Source organism: Rhopalosiphum maidis, chromosome 2 (assembly GCF_003676215.2).
Source record: "Rhopalosiphum maidis isolate BTI-1 chromosome 2, ASM367621v3, whole genome shotgun sequence".
Lineage (NCBI taxonomy): Eukaryota > Metazoa > Arthropoda > Insecta > Hemiptera > Aphididae > Rhopalosiphum > Rhopalosiphum maidis.
The window spans coordinates 34,258,975-34,278,928 of record NC_040878.1 but is presented as its reverse complement, the minus strand read 5'-3'; the positions used below and the strand labels follow the sequence as shown (position 1 = coordinate 34,278,928).

General features: G+C 24.7%; 2 protein-coding genes across 2 annotated transcripts; one reads left to right on the top strand and one right to left on the bottom strand.

Moving 5' to 3' along the window:
- The first annotated feature begins 26 nt into the window (after positions 1–26).
- Positions 27–6,779, top strand: LOC113555234 (rho GTPase-activating protein 44-like). Its single transcript, XM_026959623.1, has 15 exons — positions 27–191; positions 3,038–3,169; positions 3,241–3,397; positions 3,451–3,524; positions 3,791–3,979; positions 4,247–4,355; positions 4,432–4,582; positions 4,637–4,964; positions 5,052–5,261; positions 5,338–5,417; positions 5,489–5,645; positions 5,769–6,171; positions 6,242–6,365; positions 6,460–6,570; positions 6,641–6,779. The coding sequence occupies exons 2-15, from the start codon at positions 3,117–3,119 to the stop codon at positions 6,748–6,750; spliced, it is 2,256 nt and encodes a 751-aa protein (XP_026815424.1). The 5' UTR covers positions 27–191; positions 3,038–3,116; the 3' UTR covers positions 6,751–6,779.
- Positions 6,780–8,699: 1,920 nt separating this feature from the next.
- Positions 8,700–11,563, bottom strand: LOC113552768 (NADH dehydrogenase [ubiquinone] flavoprotein 3, mitochondrial). The gene is made up of 4 exons (XM_026955685.1): positions 11,373–11,563; positions 11,132–11,228; positions 10,105–10,243; positions 8,700–9,010 (listed from the first exon to the last, which is right to left on the bottom strand). The coding sequence occupies exons 1-3, from the start codon at positions 11,418–11,420 to the stop codon at positions 10,110–10,112; spliced, it is 279 nt and encodes a 92-aa protein (XP_026811486.1). The 5' UTR covers positions 11,421–11,563; the 3' UTR covers positions 8,700–9,010; positions 10,105–10,109.
- Between the last annotated feature and the right edge of the window lie 8,391 nt (positions 11,564–19,954).

Below are 19,954 nucleotides of genomic sequence, written 5' to 3'. Positions count from 1 at the left end.
GTTGGCAGCGCTGTAGAAATGTTGACATTTTCCTTCACTAGTTTTTAAAGTTTTTTCCTTATCTAGTTGTAGAAAAATTGAATTTTTCCTCTAAATAAGTAAAAAACGTTTCCGTTTCGTCTTTCATGCTGTAGTTGTCCTTCTTGAAATTCGATGGTTGGAGGATAACGTGGGACCACTACCACTTTATTGTAAGTTAAATTTTTTTCTTTTTTTTCTTGTACAATATTGTAAAAGTAATTTATCTACAACCAAAGTAAATTTTAAGTTTTATTTTCAAATATTGTTTTGTAAGGATTTACTGTAAAATCTAAAAAATAGAACAAATTGAGATCTACTGTCGTACAACTGTATCACTTGTTTTCAAGTTAAATTGATATTTATTGTTATATTATAATATTTTATTTTTTACTGACTTATTGATTATCCTCAAAGTAAATAAAAAGATCTGTATTATTATTTTTCACATTATAACTCCTATTTATAAATTCTGTGTTTGAATACCTAATAAATAATATTCATATTGATTATAAGTTTAAAATTAATAATAATGATTTCTCTATTGATAATTACACTATGGCACCTATTACTAAAATCAAAGTATTTCAGCTAGAAAGGTATACAAATGTATTAAATATTATTCTGCTAAGATTATATTATTATACAATATTAATATTAATATTCGAATTTTTTTGATGTAAGTCAATTGTCAAGAAAGTCAGAAACAATATAATGTTTTTGTCACAATTTAACTAAGCACTATATTGAGTTATAAACAAATTAAAACAGAGTCAATGATTTTAATACTCTAAAATACAAAACAATTTTTAAATTAATGAAATATATTTATATTTTAAGTTAGTTTACTTATATAAATATAACTAATATAAATTAATTTAAGAATTCTTTATTTTAGTTTTAAATATTAATTTACATAATGTATATTTAGGTTTTAAGTAGTTATAATGCTAAATTGTGGCTATAGCATGTTAATTAATGCATCTTTATTTTTATTAATTCATATATATATTTCATATTGTAGTATAATAGTCATTGGAAATATTAGTTTAAAATTTAAATCTAGATTTTTTGTCTACAATTGTATTTATGATTAAAGGATAAAAGGTCTTTAATTATATAATTTTTATATGCAAATTGTATTATACATTTTTTGAATTAAAAATGTATTAAGTTAAGAAAACTTAAAGATTATTTGTTATAATTATATTAAAAAAAAAACACACACAAATGTATGAATGACCTCATTAAATGACTTATTAGTTAAACAATAATCGGTTATTTTTATTTTTTTTATAAGGTATACTTCATAAAAAAAAATATATTTAACAATTGTTCTTTTAAAAATGACAACTAATGATTTTAATGGTTTTTTTTTATTTTAGGTATAATATGATGATTATTTATTAAAAATCAACAAATTCTATTAATGAATGTTTAATTTAAGTATAAATTAGTTCTTTTGAAAAATATAATATATACTTGCTTTTATTGTTATTGTTATTTTTTTTCTCTAGAAAGTAAATACTTTATGCTATTATATATGAGTTATTTAGGCATTAATATAATAAAAAAAATCAGAAACATTTTTAAAATAATAATAAACATTTATTGGATATTATACAACTTATTTGTATTATAAATAGTTCATACACTATTTATTTATGATTTGTTATAGTGTATACAGTTAAATAAAATTGTTATTTCTATATAAAACAATAAACTCAAGAGCTCAAAATATACCTGTAGTAGTAAAAATAAAATAATTTATTCAGTCTTGTGCCTATATTACTAAATTAGTAATAAATAATAAAATTTTAGGTTTCAGTTATTATATCTTATAGGTAGGTTATCATCGTAGTTCATTTTGCTTGCAATTATTTGATATCTTGTAACATCTTCATGATGTTTTATATTACTGTAGATAATATGTGTTAACTATACGTTAATAATTAAAATTGTAAATATGCATATGAGAACTATAACCCACAATGTCCTAATTAACAATCTTGATTTAATACAAGATGAGAGTTATATTTAATTGAATAAGTTAAATAAATATACAAATAATGTAAATTTTTAAATTGTTTTTATTTTATCATTTTTAGAAATGACTCACTGGTAAGTTCATTTATTATTCACAACTTGAAATTACTTTCACTATTATTTAAACTTAAATTTTGGGAATCTTAAAATTAAATATTTTAACATTTTAAAACTGATTATATTTTTTTTTTAAATCAGAATAATAATAAAAAAATGTTTTTATCTAACTTGTACCTATTAAACACTTAATAATATTGTTATATTGGTCCAATATATTGACTAATAGCATCTGTTGTTATTTTATCTTATTTAACTTTAATTTTATGCCGTGACACAGCCAACATGTATGCTTGTCTTATCCATCTTTTATTTAAAAATAGCTTTATGTTAAATAGTATTGTCTAATACATTTTGGTCATATCCATAGTTTTTCCTTGTATCTTCGAGAAAACATTTTTCACAGAACCTACTTTTTGGATTCAATAATTATCAATTATATTTAAATAAATTTACTATATTATAATAAGTCATAAGATATAATATTACAATAGTTTGATGTTTCAAATAATTTATAGTATATTTAATTTATACTTTTGTCTGTATTTATTTAACAATTCTAACATTTAGTTGAAGGGCTTAATAATGTTATCTAATTTTTTTTTCTTTAATTCTTTAGTATGTAATTCTGACTATGAGATGACATTTTATCATTATTATTTATATTTGATTAAGTATACAATATTTATTTAAATTGTACAATTGTTTCAAATAACATGTATACTTATTTCAATATCTTAATATTTCCAATCTCTTTCAAAAACATTTAAAAATTTTTTAAACCATTCTTTTATTAAATTAATGTTAAAATTATTAATATTTACTTAATTTTCATGATAATTATGTTTACTATTTGTGAATACAACTGTTTAATAAAACTAGATATACATTTAACATTATGATTTTTTGTTTTTAGGTTATAAATTATTCATTTCATGAAAATAATATGATAGAATAATTTAACTAACTTATATTATTTAAGTTTTATAACAAAAATGAAGAGGCAGTTTTTTAAGGTTAAGCAATTTGCTGACCAGACATTCTCTAGGTATGATGGTTTTTAATTTTTTTATTGTTATAAATATTTAAATAACAGTTATACTTAATTTTTATTTAAAGGTCAGGTAAAACTGAAGCTCTGTCTGATACATTACAAACAGCAGAAAAACGAGTTGAATTTATAAAAAATGCTTGTCAAAATACTACAAAAAAATTATTAGCTACATTAATATCACCTGGACTTGGCCATGATGCTCCTGCACGTGAAAAACGACTTGTAAGTAATATTAATTTTTCTTTTATATCAATAATTCATTTTTAATATTTTAGAAAAAAATGCCTGACTATTTGCTAGCAATGGCAATGCTTGATAATGGTTCTAACGAAGAGGATAATTTATTAAGGTAAAATATTATACTTTTATAGATTGTAATAAAGCTACTTATACATTAAGAAACATGAATAAATATGGAAAATCTTTTTCTATTGAGTAAAGTATTCAATTTTTTTTGTTATGGTAAAATAAAAAAATGATTACCTTTAGATTTAATAATTTAAATTCATAGTTAGTTTTTGTATAGTGGCTTAATTTAATTTAACTTAAACTTCAAATATATGTATTTATTAAGTTTAAATTTAAATTGTATTTAAAATGTTTATTATTTTTTAGACAAGTTTTAGTGGAATGTAGCAAAGTACAAATATGTTTAGCTAATGCAGGTGTAGATTATGAATCACGTATTGAACAAACAGTGCTTAGTAAGCTACAGCAAATACTGGATGTAGATGTACCAAATATTATAAAGCAAAAACGATTACTTACTAAGTTGGTGCTTGATATGGATTTAGCTCGAGCAAAGTAATATTTCTTTATATTTAATTATACATTATATATTATTTTATTTGTTTTATTCACAACATTTTAATATAAACAATAGTTTATTGAAAGTCCATAGTCCTGCATTAATATTTAAATTCAATAGGGTATTTATTTAATAAATGTAATTGGTAGTTTAAAGAATTGAGTTTTTTATTAATAAATAATATATATTTAATACTATTATATAAATATTTTATTTTATAATCATTGTATTATTTACCTACTTTAATTTTGTTTCTTTCTAAGATATCAAGGAGTCTTAAAAAACTCTAATTCTGGAAGTTCTCATACAAATAAAGTAGATGCAGTTAAAGAAGAATTAGAAGATATAGAATTGAAAGTTGAACAATGTAAAGTATGTATATGCAATATTTGATATTATTTATTCCTTTTAAATAAATATATTGTTTTATTTTTTTACTTTCACTAAGGACTCTCTAGCATCTGAAATATTTCAGTTAATATCACGAGAAGCAGAACTTTCATCTGTTCTTATAGAATTGATAAAACATCAACGTTCTTACCACCAAACTGCATTAGCTGTTTTGGATGAAATAGTTCCTGAATTAGAAACTGTTATTGGTATGTTGTATAATATTTAGATATTTTCAATATTAATAAATATATTTCATACAGATAGTAACCCTTCAAAGCCAGTTTTTGGTCAAAAACTCGAAGACCATTTAAGAGTTACTAAAAGACGAATAGCCTATCCAATTGAACTATGTATTTGTGCTTTATTGGAAATGGGTGTGGAAGAAGAAGGATTATTTCGAATTGCAGCTGGTGCTTCTAAAGTACGATGCATGAAACTCAGATTAGATTCTAATTGTCTAGATTTAGAATCAGCAGTTGAATATAGAGATCCTCATATAATAGCGGGAGTTTTAAAATCATATTTGAGACAGTTACCTGAACCTCTATTAACTCATCATTTATATGAAGAATGGATGGCTGCAGCTAAGTATGCATTCAATTTGATTTCATTAATAAGCTATTTTATATTATTTTGTCATTATTGGTAATTTTATGTATTCTAATTATTTATTAGACTACAAACTAGTGAAAGTAGACTTCAAGCAATCCTAAATGTTGTTCAAAAATTACCTCAATCAAATTTATATAACTTACGATATATAATTAAATTTTTGGCGTTATTGACCAAACATCAAGATGTAAATAAAATGAGTCCACAAAATTTGGCTATAGTTATTGCACCTAACCTTTTATGGACACCTGAAGATAAAAGTGATAATATAGGGTAAGAATTCTTATGCATTTAATTATGGTATAATATTACCTATTATTCCTTTTTTTTTTTTTGTTTTATTAACTAGGTTAAATATGAATGCAGCTGCATGTCATAATATCATTGTGGACTGTCTAATATCCCATTCGGATTGGATTTTTCCTGGGGGTAAAAAATGAAATACTTATAGTTATCAACACATTTTCATCATTAATTAATAAAAATTAATTTAATTTCAGAAGAAGAATTTTATGTTACATTAAAAATATTAGAAGTCAATGATTTTAATGGCCATAAAAGATCCAGTAGTGGGGATACACATTTGATATTTACAAACGATGCTTTTGACACAAATTTAAAACGAAGTAGATCTAGTACTAATATTACTGATATTAGGTATTTAATGTTTGTGTGATTAATCTATATAATATGTGTGTTTTATTTAATTATTAAAACCAATATTTACTGAACTATTTAAATTAATTAATAAACTATGAAATTTAATTATGATATATTTAGCCCTCCATCAGAGAGCCCAAAACCACATACAAGAGGACGTAAAAGTAAACCAGCTCCTGTTCCACCATCACCAACTATCAAGGCAAATAATATATTTGAAAGTCCTCCAGTCACTACGAAAGACCAAGATAAAGCAAACTGTGATAAACCTCCGCCCGGTTCCTTATTGAAACCTAGTCAAACTACTGAATGTCCTAGGGAAAAGTTACCAGCTGTTGATACAGGTTCTTTAAAACGACCTGTTAAGCCTGCAGTTGCTCCACGCACAATACTTGAAACGTCTGATGATACGGTTTTCCGTAAACCTGCTATACCTGAACGACCAGCATCTTTACAAAGACCATTGAGTTCTTCATTTAGGAGTCTTAGAATACTAACAGACGTTTCTAATGATAAAGTAGATGTAATGATCATTTTATTCCTCTAATTTCACTGTGCATTTTTAAATATTGATTCCATTTTTATCAATATAGTTAGATCAAGGAGGCCCAATGTTAGAAAGAGCACATTTGTACACTGTGTCTAAACAACAAGTTTCGTTGATACAAGTTGGTGATCAATGTGATGATAAAGAAATTAACCAAAATCAACATACTGGTAAGGATTAATTATTAATTTATTATTATTGTAATTAATTTTACTTTTTAAGTTAATATTTGATATATGCTTATATGTGATATTTATATTTCAGATGTAATTGATACAAGTTATATAAATCAAGAGAATCCAAATGATGATAATGGAGGTTATATAAGTCCAACTTTTTCTAGTCACCGAAATGCAACATTAGACATCCAATCTGGTTAGATATTATTTAATTAGAATTATTTAATAATATTTCAATCTGATATATGATCTGAAATTAATTTTAGGACAATCATCTGCATTAAGAACACCAACTCGAACTCAGCGGCCCATACCTCCACCACCTCCACCACCAGTTTCTTCTACAAAAAAGGAACCTGAAAGTACAGATTTATAGCATTAAATAAAAGTGATAGAAAGTTAAAATTTGTTTTTATTTCATTATTAATACATTGACCAAAGAAACAGTAAAGGTTTTTTGAGTTGAATTTCACTGACAAAAGAAGCATTTAATAATTTCTATTTTGTGACCTTTGCCTACCATTATTTATTTATTTATTTTTTAATTAATTAATTAATTTATATTTTTTGTTAACTTGAAATATTTTCTTTTATTTATACATTACATGTATTATTTAAATTATGTAAATTATTATTGCAACATTTTTTCTTGAAAACAAATTGTTGTTTACCTATTTACAGATTGTAATTTAATAATTTTAGACTTTATGTACATTAAAGGTACTTAAGTACTTCCTTGTATTTTTTTTTTACTAAACATATTATATTTTCATTTATAATAATTAAAACTATGAAATACAGGGTAAAATAACTAAAAACTGAAAGTTGAGATTATTTAATGTAGCTATGTTGAATTATATAAATATTATTTTTTTATTAATTTTCTATTAGATCAATGTGCACCGTATAAAAGTGTTTATCAAAAGTAATAACCATCATGTTAAAACTTTTGGTCTATGTATCTTTAAAATAAAAGTTTGATGTTTTAACTATTTATTTTATTTATTAATTAACAATGAGAATAAGCTCTCCAAGAGTTTAAATATATAAATAAACAGAAATTATGAATGGATATAAGATAAATTTAGATTGCGTGTACTTTTGAAAGAGATGAAAATAAATTTAACAGAACTTCTGAGAAAATAATTAACATTTAAATAATATAGCCGTTATTAATAATAAATTAAATCTTATTAATAGTAAAAACCAGTGGTCTTTTATTAATGGGAGTTTCTAAATTAATACTATTGAGGAGATTCTGATACATCTATTTTTAAATTATATTAACATTAAGCGATATCCAGAACATAATATTAGTTAAATAATTATTTGTAGGCAAAATTTTAGATTTTAATAAAATCAGTATTTTGATAAATAATACATTATATTTTAGTTAAAAAGAATACCTTTAAAAAGTACTCTTAGACACCTTAGAACTGAAAAACTTTTAATTTCATCATTTATGAGTATAATCAATACTGATATAATTTTTTTGTTTTTGTTTAATGTATAACATGCTTTTCCATACATTAATGTTTAATAATTTACTATTTTTGAGTATTTTTATAGAAGTTCACACATATTGCCAATCACCATTACTTTTTTAGGATAAGATTGTTGAAAGTTTCATAGTTTGCATAATAAAATGTATAAAACAAGTAATACATAAACTCTTATGATTTATTCCTTAAAAAGACACAATATAATTTTTCTAAAGATAAATTAAATTAATGATAATTGAATTTTCAAATATATATGAATTTAATATTCTTTTGAGCAGTCTCAGGGTTGAACTTTTGACCTACTGCAATAAACAATAAAATATTTTCACTTATATGATATGTAATATGTTCATTAATAAAACATGCTTTTGCACAATCTGCAGACTGAAATATTAATACTGTGCCTTTGGAACAGCCCTGATAATAAGAAAAATATCCTTAGAGTAAACTAGTGCCTCTTTGATGATTTTGCACAACTTTGTTAAATAACTGCCCACACCAATGTGTCGTATTGTATTATTTTTATTTATACCAGTAAAATTTAAAAGTTAATAGGCTGAAAAATCTCCACTTGATGTCTATTATTCACCAAAATATTAATTAATTTCATAAACACATTTTAAAACATTTGTTAAGATATTTTACATACTTAAGAAGAAAAATATATTTGTTGGATTCCAATTTTCAATATATTATGTTCCTAGTTTCTTATCTATATTCCATTAAATGTAAATATAGTGTCCTTTATGTATAAATTATGTTTCTCTTAAAGAAAACATAAAAAATACATTTTTTTCAATGATAGAAATATAAATGGTTAAACTAAATATTTAATATACATTTTATTTAAAAAAAAAATTAATTATTCAACTAAACATTTTTATATGACCAAATTAATGTTCTCTTTTTAATGGCGGCGAAAGATTTCTTTCTAAGACTGGAGGTTCTTTGTATAAAATTTTCTGATCATCTTTTCTTCTAAGTTTTTCTTCTAAAATACTGGGTTTTGATGGTGTTTCTACATTAGATATTGTACGTTCTATATTGTAACCAATAATACCAGCCACAAAAGCTATTGGGAAAGTAATCATTGGTACATATCTTAACAATATTCTATAGAAAACCATGGTGAATCTGGAAAAAAAATCCAATACAATATATTATAAATACCATGTATTAATATGGCAATTGTATATAATTATGTTTGTAATTTTGTTGTCCCTAATAAGGATCATTTTTAAAATAAAGTTAAAATTAAATTAAATTGGTGAAAATGCCAAGTTTCTTAGATCATCTTATTTTTGAAAATTTCTTATACTTCTTATTTCTTCAGAGGTTGTATGCTTGACACCACATTTAAACAATAATTTATTTTAAAAATTCTAACAAGATCACATTTTTAATCTGTAAGTATGTATGAAACTTTATAATTACTTTTATAAAAAAAAATGACAAAATACATTATAAAAAAAACCTAATTCATAACTGTAAGTACAATACCATGTTACTACAAAGCAATTAATTGTTTATGAAAGGAGCTAAATATTGTTTGAAAATTCCAGAATTTATCTATATATTTATTCATTAATATAAATGTTGTAGATATATATTATTTATATCATAATGAAATAATATGTGATATCACAAAAACTTTAATCTTGGAGAGAATTATATTTTGACCTGAAGTACATAACTTAATTTGTAAAATAAATTATTATCTATTTTATGGTATCAAAACCTTTTTTTTGAAAAAAAGTGTTAGTTGCGAGGTATTGTAAATTGTGGTTAAAATCGCATAGTACATTCTTCTTTTATTATGTGTAAACATTTTGTAATAACTAATAAGATATGTACACTGGAGTATGTGACTGCAAGACCGACGCTTACGCTTAAGCTGATATCTGCTGATCCATCAATTCTCACCCTGAGCGTTGAACAGAGAGGCCACTTCGCCACGGTCTGTAACGCAGTCACAAAGATAGACGCATGCTGGCTGCGTGCAGAACCTCTTTTGTTATTACAGAAAATCTATGTTATAAGTTAATTAGTTAAGTTGTAATAATTTGCAGTAAATAAATTTATCTTTAAATCATTTTAAAATCATCTTGCTGTGTAATTTTAAAATGCATGTCCTGACTCTCCTAACAAAGTATAACCACGCACTGGTACACATCACCTTACTCGGTTCAAATTCTTAGAATAACTCATTATTTTATAGAGAATCTTACATTTTCTACTTTAAACTTGAAGGTTGTGGTAATCTGTATTTGTGCATTTCAATCTCAGCATCAAAATATGAATTTTTGTGGTAACTGAAATATTGTGGATTCTTGTAAGGACCGTTTTCTGCAGCTTTTCTTACACGTTCTATATAATAAAATCAATATAATAGATAAAATAATAATACTGTAGGTTATCTATCCATTTAAAGAATATGAGTGTACAGTAACCAAAATTAGTTACTTACACTTACAACTGTAAATCTAACTAAGTGGAATAATTAATATTTTTCAAATAAACTATTAAAAAACTTAAGATTCACATTTATATGCCCAAAGTAATTATATTCTCTAATGGATAGTATACAACAGGGATGGCCACTGACCTTAATTTTGGAACCCACGAATTTATGATGGTAATTCTAAGCAAGACATTGTTAAGAGGATGCCAGCGTAGTATTTGTTATCTCTTTCTAACCCACGCGCAACATAGGAAATTTTACGTTCACAAAAATGACTATAACCATATTAATTTCTCAAATTAGAGTGAAATGACCTATTATAGAATTTAAAGTTAAGAAAATTATCTAGGCAACTCATAAGCGTTAAATTATATTTTAATTTTAAAATGAGATAAGTTTTTTAAGATGTATAAAAAATTTACAATTTTCAAATACTCATAACTTTAAAATAAAAATATAATAAAACGCTTATGAGATGCTCTAGATAACGTTCTAAAATTTTATAATAGGTCATTTCACTCTAATTTGAGAAATTAATATAGTTATAGTCATTTTTGTGAACGTAAAATTTTCTATGTTGCACGTGGGTTAGAGAGAGATAACAAATACTACACTGGCATCCTCTTAAGAAATGCTTATAAAATAATTAGAATAGTTAATAATTTTACTATAAGAGCCGCATGAGACAAACTCAAGTTATGTTTGAGCATCATTATGGACACCCCTGATACATAGATACTAGTCAATATTTTCAATCAAATAAAATTATTGTCATTGGTTAAATAATTATTTACCTGGTGGCGGGTTAGCAATGATAACCTTGGAACTCAAACCTTTAACATTAGATGTAATGTCTTTTGGTTTTTCAGTTGTGGCCACGTATCTGCGGAACTAAAAATGTATCTTCTTAAAACTGGTATAAACATACAATCATTAATAAAATTATAAAATAATTTAAAGCCTAAAAGATTTTACTTTTGACATTGACTTTTAGAGTATTGAAAGTATAAATAAGTAATAAACTAATAACTTTACCTGATGGTTAACCAGACATGATTTTTTTAAAACATTGCTTATCCTCATTATTTTAAGTTGAGATGAATTAAATTTTTCAAATATTGTACCGTATTATGCAATATAATATTGCGTTTTGAGAACAAACCTCGATATTTTCTTTTGGAATTGGAAGTTGGAACCTTACATTATACATTCGCAACAGTTATCAATTATCACATGTTTTTCTTTATCTATAAAGTAGCATTACCTGTGAGTTACTATGGTCTTTGATTAGAAAATTACTCTATAGCTGATAACAAAGCAAAATACCATATTTATTATCAAAATTAAACATATGGTAAGCCCAATGATACTATAATATTAGTAAATAGTAATTTTATTGTTTCCTATAATAATTAATACATTTATAGCTAAATTGTTAAATAAATATATTTTAATATTATAATAAAATATTGTTATAAATACAAAATAGAATAGAATAAATTTAATTTATTATGTGGAAGTAGGGAAGTACTCCCAAATATTTTAATTGCTCTTAGATTATACTTAACTATCCTGGTGGCTAATTGTTCGGCCGAAAGAGCATTTTCCAAGTTAACAAGAATAAAAAATAAATATAGAACCAGCCGGACTCAAGAAAATTAACATACTTTATGATATTGTACTTAGAAAATTATATTTTGCAATTGAATGATTTCAATAATAAAACTATACAACAATTTTCAATCAGGCACCTCTTTCTCATTGGGCGCTTTAGGCATGTGCCCCTAGCTCCTGTCAGATAACCAACCGATAATCAATATTTATTACCGATAAATAAACTTATTTCGAGAAAAATCAAAGGATAATATTATTAATTGCTAAAAGTAATAATAATAACAAACTAAAAAATTAAAAATATAGTTAAATTAATCTAGACATTTTCTTATCTATCACTTCTCTATTTATCTGTTTTAATAAAATAGTACTCTGTTCAAATTGTGGGACCCAATTATACCACTGCTCAGGCCCTCAGGACCTCAAAAAAATTAAAGACGACCCTGTTTTCAATAGAAAAGCAAGGAAAAAAATTTAAGTTATAATTTTTAGAAACAAATACACTATACAGCGTTTTTATACATGTATATATTAATATGTGTATGTATAATAAATTATTACATAATTATTAATTTTTATAGCCTTAGATATATTTTTTTTGTATTGTACAAAATTATACAACAGTCTTTAAAATGAAGTGATACAATTTTTTTGAAGTTAAAGTTTTAAGGGGGCTCACTAAGTTTATGGTGTTCTGGGGCACAAACGAGGGCTTGCCTCTCGGCATTTGCACTGCTTTTTTGAAGAGTTATAAAAATAGTCAAAAGACGATTGATTAACGGGAATATTTCTTCGTCACATTTTGCAAGTATTTCTATGTCATATGGAATTTACTGAAATGTTTTCAAATTTTTCACGGTTCCATTTATATTTCTATAATTTAAACTCGAAACGTAACAAAGTAAATATCTATCATGTTTTTAGCATTTGAAAGCAGGATCGTAGCCAGACCAAATTTTCAAGTGCGGCAAAGCCAATTTTTTGGGGGGATTAGATATAATCTTTCTAATATTTTTAATATTTTTAGAGAGCAACGCCCCCCACCCTGTAACTACGGGCCTTTTTGAAAGAACTAAAGAAGTGATTGAAAATTCTCTGCTAATGCTTTAATGATATAATGTCTGATTTATTTAATAAATATGAAGTTATATTTTTATTTATAAACTTGTCAGGAAGTATAGGTATATAATATATACTATATACAATCATACATGAAAAAATAAAGCATTCAAGTGTTTGAAATATTAATATAATAATTAAATTTTTTTTCATGTCTTTTGAGGCAGGCATCTTTATTTCCCATTTGACACTTAGGGCTCCGTGATCGATGGGGCCCCCTAGTTCCTGCCAGATCACCAACCAACATCCGATATTTATTACCGATAAATAAATTTATTTTTAAAAAAAATCAAAGGAAAATTATGTTTATAATGTTATATTTATAACTGCTACAAAAAAACCTGTGGCCCAAGGGGACATATTTTAAGCACAATGCGTAACTATTGAGAAGTTGGGAATGCAAAAAGAGCATTTTTCCGGATTATTTTATAATTAATAATTATAAATAAATTTATATTATATTACATTTAATGTGAAATGATTTTCAATAAATAAAAACAATAGTTAAATCTAGACTTTTGCTTATCTACCCTGTTTGCCTGTTTTAATAAAATAGTCTTCTGTCAAAGTCGTGTATGGGGGGCCCAGTGCGACAGTATCCAGTGCCTTAAAATAGTTAAATACGGCCATAATAATTGAGGGGCATTGCTTACATACCCCACACTTCAAGTGTGACACTTGTACCCACGCACATTTAAAAACTACATCGATTTCAGTATTATTTATATTAATTAAATAACTTTATCTTTATTGGTAAATTAACATTAACGATTAGGATAAACGGTTGTTAACGATTATTATAACGAACTTGAATTCTAATCTAAACTACGAGTAAAAAAATTATAGTTGGTATATTGTAAATTATGTAGATTTTCGGGATTCAGTAATAACTATTTATTTTATGTACCTAACTTGTGCTATTTTTTGAATCAAAGTAAAAACTAAAATCATTTTTTTTATGCAAGCATATCTCAAGGCAAAATTTTTCATAGTGTTGTAAAATATAATGTTATACTATAACAGTAAAGTATTAAAAAAAATTAACAAAATAAATAATAAAAAAATAAAAAAATTCGAATACCATTGAATATAATTTATCAATAACCATAATATAAAATGTACATTAAACATTAAAGTTTAATATTTATAAATTAAAAAATAGTTATAAATATAGCTATGATCAATTCAAATTTGGCTAATTTTTGTTTCCAAAATATTTTACTGTTGTTTTTTTATTAAATTTACTTATTAGTTATTATTAAATTTCTTTAATTCAATTAATTCTAATTTTCGTATTTCAAATTAGCATTTTATAACGTTTAAATAATACCATAAAATATAAAAAGTATATATATTTTTATAATTGAATTGGAATTTGAAATATCTATGTTTTTAAAATCTGGAATTCGATAAAAAAATCAAAAGATATCAATAGCTTTTAAGCAGATTTAATCGCTCTGCTATACAGTAGGTGTTAAGTAGGTATATATTTATAGTCATTTTAATAATCGGGGTAATAACGGATGTATTAAATTTGAATTCAATTTATCAATACTTCAATAGACAATTATAAAATTAATCATTGAATTCAACAAAAATGATTCTTTGTGGAAACAATCTAAATTTTTGGTATAGCTTATTATACTAAAAATAACAACTCTATAGGTAGGTAACATTATTTAAACTTAATAAATATTTATAGTATTTTTCTTGTTTTTTTCGGTTATTTTTTAAAAAGTACTTCGTACAAAAAAATAAACACATCATTATTGTAAAATCAAAATGTTCATCAATCTAAAAACATGTATATATAAAATGTCTTGTGTATATTATTATATTTATGTTTTTTTTTTATATATATTTATTTATTTATTGTTTTTATTATCGTAACGCCATATAATAATCATCATCATTATTCCATTTTTTTTTCATTTTATGTGCCGTAACTTTCTATACATTTAGTATATACTTTGACGATGACGATATTTAAGCTTGGAACCGTAAAGCAATTTTTGAGTACCTTTGTGGTTATTGAATATAAGAACTTTTAAAAATGAAACACCTGTAAGCCGGTTTTTGTGTGTTATGTATTCACGTAGTTTGCCAAATATAATAAATTTCCATAATTTTTGGGTACCATATATTAAACTGCTACACATTGATGTAGGATTATCTTCGGATGACTGGATTATTATTATATGGTTGAAACGACGATCACGATCATCAATAACACAATGAATTCTCACCTGCAATTTTGCACTTTTATATTATTACCATTATTAACAATTTCCGATATTTTACAAAATACATATTATACAGTTCTCCGAAAACCTTTGCCGCAGTCGCGTACTCACGTGATTCATTATTGTCCGGAAGAGATTTGCAATTCATATTTGAATTTTATTACAAGACACCCGCTACTTCTCTACAGATCCTTTATGGAACCAATATTCTTTAACAGATGTTGTATACAAATATACGTGATGGAGAAGAGTTTCAATAATGAAATACATAATCACTCTAAAAATGGGGTGGCCTATATACTATATACGTGTTGCTGTAGTACCTAAATAGGTATTATTATATACACACTATACGTCTATATACCCTCACATCAGTGATGATCCTTCTTTTTTCGCCTGTTGCATTCGGATTTCTACTGCTTTCACGTGGGCCGATGTACGAGACTTAGGTTGAGGAAGCTAATAATAATTAATAGATATACCTTAATAATAAAAAAAAATGATTTCAAAAGGGCTTTTACTCTTAGTTATGAAAATATTGAACATATTATATAATAATGTTAGATTTATTTGTATAATATAGTAGGGTATATACGAGATTATGAAAAGCGTTTCTTTTTTTAATATTATGCTATATTACTATAATACATTTTCAGGGCAATATTTTATAAATGTATATTTCTTCTCCTTTTGACAGACTTGCACGGGACAGTCTGTGAATCCCATCAGTATTACCATACATTCCCAAATATATTACGTCCGTTTTTTACTGATAAATATAATTAATTGTAATTATTTAGTTATTACTAGAATTATACTACTCAAATAATATTATTAAACTTTTGTTTTTATATTCTATCTAATGCCATATATATATATTAGGTAACACCTAATAGGTATATTGGCATATAGAAATATCTTGGTATAATTTAGAATGATTTTTTTTTCTTGGTCACATTTCCACAGTATTACACTAATTTAAACTGTGATGTTAACCTTTTTTTCACGCTAATGCCTTTTTTTAAAGTGATGTGTTGTTTTTTTTTTAAATTCGGTACATTTCTAAAGTTGATATTTTGTTAAGCACATATCAGTATATTACATAAACTTAACTAAGCAATGCGAAAGCAGATCCCGCGGCGTCGTCGGTTATAACGGAAAAAATGTATTCCCGTATACCTAACTATTTTATGCATACATTTTAATATCAAAAGTATAATAATTTTATTGATGTTTATTATTATTACTAACGTTGATTATAGAATTATAGAATTTTATAATTAATGCTACTATCGTAAAACATAATACATAATATTATATCATATTGTTCAAATAATAATTGTATAGCTTTTAAGTCGTTCAGCTGTATAACTCAGATATTTTGCTCATATAGTTGTTATAAACTATAATGAATAAGGAATATTGTTTCTTAAGGCAATGCACATAGATTATTATTATATTGTGATATTGTGTTATTGTGTGATACTGTGTTATTTATATAAGGATTTGATAAATGAAAATAAGTTTTTTGATATGTATACGGGATGTTTTAAATAATTTATACGTTTTAAATTTTTTGCTATAGGTACGCATCGCGAATCAGTACAATAAATCTTAAACTCACCAAACATGTTTTTTTCTTAATTTACTATATATATAAAAAAAACAACAATGAATTATTCATGTTATCAAATGGTTAAAAAGTTACCAGAAACAGTTAAAATTTAAATTTAAAATGCTTTGTAGTATAACTACTGAATTTATCTGATTATTTAAGATTACTTTTCACACTATTTTTTTTTTAAATATTTATATCAAATATAATTGATAAACTATAAACGTGGGCCGAATTCGTAGCCTAATTTACATTGTGGTTGCTTATACAACGGAAATGGTAGTACTTATCAGATAGAAATGTTTAAATGTTTTAAAATATAATAATAAATTTAAATATTTAAATTAAATAGAAATAAATAGCTTATGGAATATTGGTTAAATAATAAATCAGGTTTTAATTTTGTATGTTGTTGGTACTATTATCTTATGGTACCTATAGGTATTTTTGGTAGTTACCAGCCTATTTACACTTGTATAATTATTGTAACTCTTAATTAGTTTTATCTACATTATTCAATGGCTAAAATATATGTTTAACATTTACATTCTCTATTAGGTATCCTGTGGCGTGTAGGTGCCCACTGGCAACTATACCATAGCAATTATATTAGAATTATTAGAATATTTATAAAACGATATATACAAAACTAAATTATTTACTATTTAAATATAAACTGTAACGTCTGTAACATAAGCATGTATAAAAAAAAGGTCTACTAACAATAATCAAAATATTCGTTGTACGCTGGAGCCATCAAGTCTGTGACAATATTGAATAGGATGAACGAACTCCGATAAAATGTATTGATATTAACACGTATGTGTTTGGGTATAAATGTAAAATGCGTGTAGATTAGATTGATAAAATATTTTTAAATGATACACTTGTCTAAATAAACCCTAGTTTTTCAATGAGTTTTGTTATTTATACTTATTAATTTTTTTTTTTTTTAAAGAAGTGTTGTTACATAAAACATAACGCATGTTTTTAATAATAAACATTCATTCAGCCATGATTAAGTATATAAGTACTTTTATTTGTGTTATCGTCTAAGTGTGTATTGCAAAGCCATTAAAACATACATTATATTTATAAATCATAATATTATATTATTAATTATTAAATTTAATTTTTAATTGTTAATTTACAAAATATCTATTAAGTAAAAAATAAAAATATTTATAAATTCAAATTATACATAATAATATAATATATGCATTAAAATCTAAAATATTTCTTATATTTATATTTATTTACCATATTTGATTGTAAAAATAAAATAAGGATAGGTATTTGGCGTATAATATGGTTGGTCTAACAAGATAAATTCGATTAAGCTATACCTACAAATTTTATAAACGGTTTACTTTTACAAGTTTTACTCCATGAAGTCTAAAATTAAATTTATATGTAAAACTGTAAAAGATTAAGTATAGTTGTCATTTAAATATGTTTATTTGAATAAAAATCGAGTATAAAATACCCGCAGTATTTAAACGCAAATGAATCTGAACCTGTTGTAGGTGTGTGTATATATGTGTTACCGTCCACGATTTCCGATTTTTTTTTTATGTTACGTGTTAGATTTTACAATGGTGGTGTACTTCGTGTTCCAAGACGTGAATAAATGAGAAAAAATAAATAGCTATTACTTTGTACTTGACGGCCGATTCTGTCTGGCTCATTGCCTCTTTTTAGAATAAAATACATTCTTTCTCTTACAGGCCGAAGTTCAAACCGAATTTATATGAGGATACCAAAATGGACGTTCACATAAAATGAATGTGTTTTTTTTCCGTTTTATTTTTCTCATAACGTGTTATGTGTCATATATCATACATATCATTTAAATACTGAGCTATGGTACAGCATCGGGAGTCAGGACCGGGTGTTAAAGTCTTTGTGTACGGCCAGAATGGAATGCCCTATTGTACGGCGTGATTTTACACAGGGGTTCCCAACAGTTCTCTACCATCACAATTCAGGTAAGAAAAGATTGGATGCGTGTCTTAAAAAACTCATATCGAGTAAACTTGTTAAAATTATATAGGTACCAACTAAGTGTCCTAGCTATTTCATAACCATCAATTTTCTTTTGTGACTACCGAGTTTTTACACACTATTGATACCCGGTCATTTAGTTGATAATCGGTAGTCGGTACAGATGAAAATTATAGAGTACTAAACAAATTATATTTAAACGTTTTTTACTTCTTTATAATTTCGTTTCTCAATGTAATATTATATATATTTATACATAATTTCTAATATTAGTTATATTATATTGGTAGGTATATTAAAAATTATAGAATTTTTTTTTATTTAGAAAATTGTATAACATTTATATATTAAGAAAACCTAATTAAACAAATTATTCAATTTAAACATATATTTTAGATTAAAAAATTGATATTAGATTATCCAACTTGGTTGTTTACTTCACAAAATGGTAAAATCGAATCAGATATTGTAGTATTCATACCGTAAATAAATAAATACAGACAATCTAATTTTTTTTTTATGTATATAATATCATTATTTATAATAATAGAGGGAATAATTTATATTTAGTTACGACGTATTAAAGTTTTTTTTACGGAACACAGTTTGAGTACCAATATGTTATTGAACGCGGTACAAAACCAGTTCACACCTTTTATTGTGCAGCACAAGAATAAACGCGCCTACTGGATCTAGACAACCTTCACAGTGAATTATTTATTAACGCGTATATTTCTATATTTTATTAATATTTTTTTCTCCCCATTTCCAATTACATTTTTCACAATTTACTAATCCCACACACACTAGCGGTATTATTTATCTCCGTGACACTTCATTATAATTATTGTTGGGTTTCTGATGTTCAGAATCTGAAAAACACCATCTACCTACACATCAACTGTAATCCTTTATACCAGTTAGAAAAAAATTAATATTATTTTACTAAATGTTATATACGTTTATTTATAGGCTATAGGTAGTAAAAATATTATTATGGATTCATTTTTTTTATCATGAAA

What these genes read in the sequence shown, in the direction of transcription:
- LOC113555234 (XM_026959623.1), top strand. Translation starts at nt 3,117, where the DNA reads ATGAAGAGGCAGTTTTTTAAGGTTAAGCAATTTGCTGACCAGACATTC. An exon ending in GAATGGATGGCTGCAGCTAA is followed by an intron (nt 4,965 to 5,051) that starts GTATGCATTCAA and finishes ATTATTTATTAG; the next exon opens with ACTACAAACTAGTGAAAGTA. An exon ending in TTTCTAATGATAAAGTAGAT is followed by an intron (nt 6,172 to 6,241) that starts GTAATGATCATT and finishes TTATCAATATAG; the next exon opens with TTAGATCAAGGAGGCCCAAT.
- LOC113552768 (XM_026955685.1), bottom strand. Translation starts at nt 11,420, where the DNA reads ATGAGGATAAGCAATGTTTTAAAAAAATCATGTCTGGTTAACCATCAG. An exon ending in CATGTCTGGTTAACCATCAG is followed by an intron (nt 11,229 to 11,372) that starts GTAAAGTTATTA and finishes ATACATTTTTAG; the next exon opens with TTCCGCAGATACGTGGCCAC. An exon ending in CATTGCTAACCCGCCACCAG is followed by an intron (nt 10,244 to 11,131) that starts GTAAATAATTAT and finishes TTTATTATATAG; the next exon opens with AACGTGTAAGAAAAGCTGCA.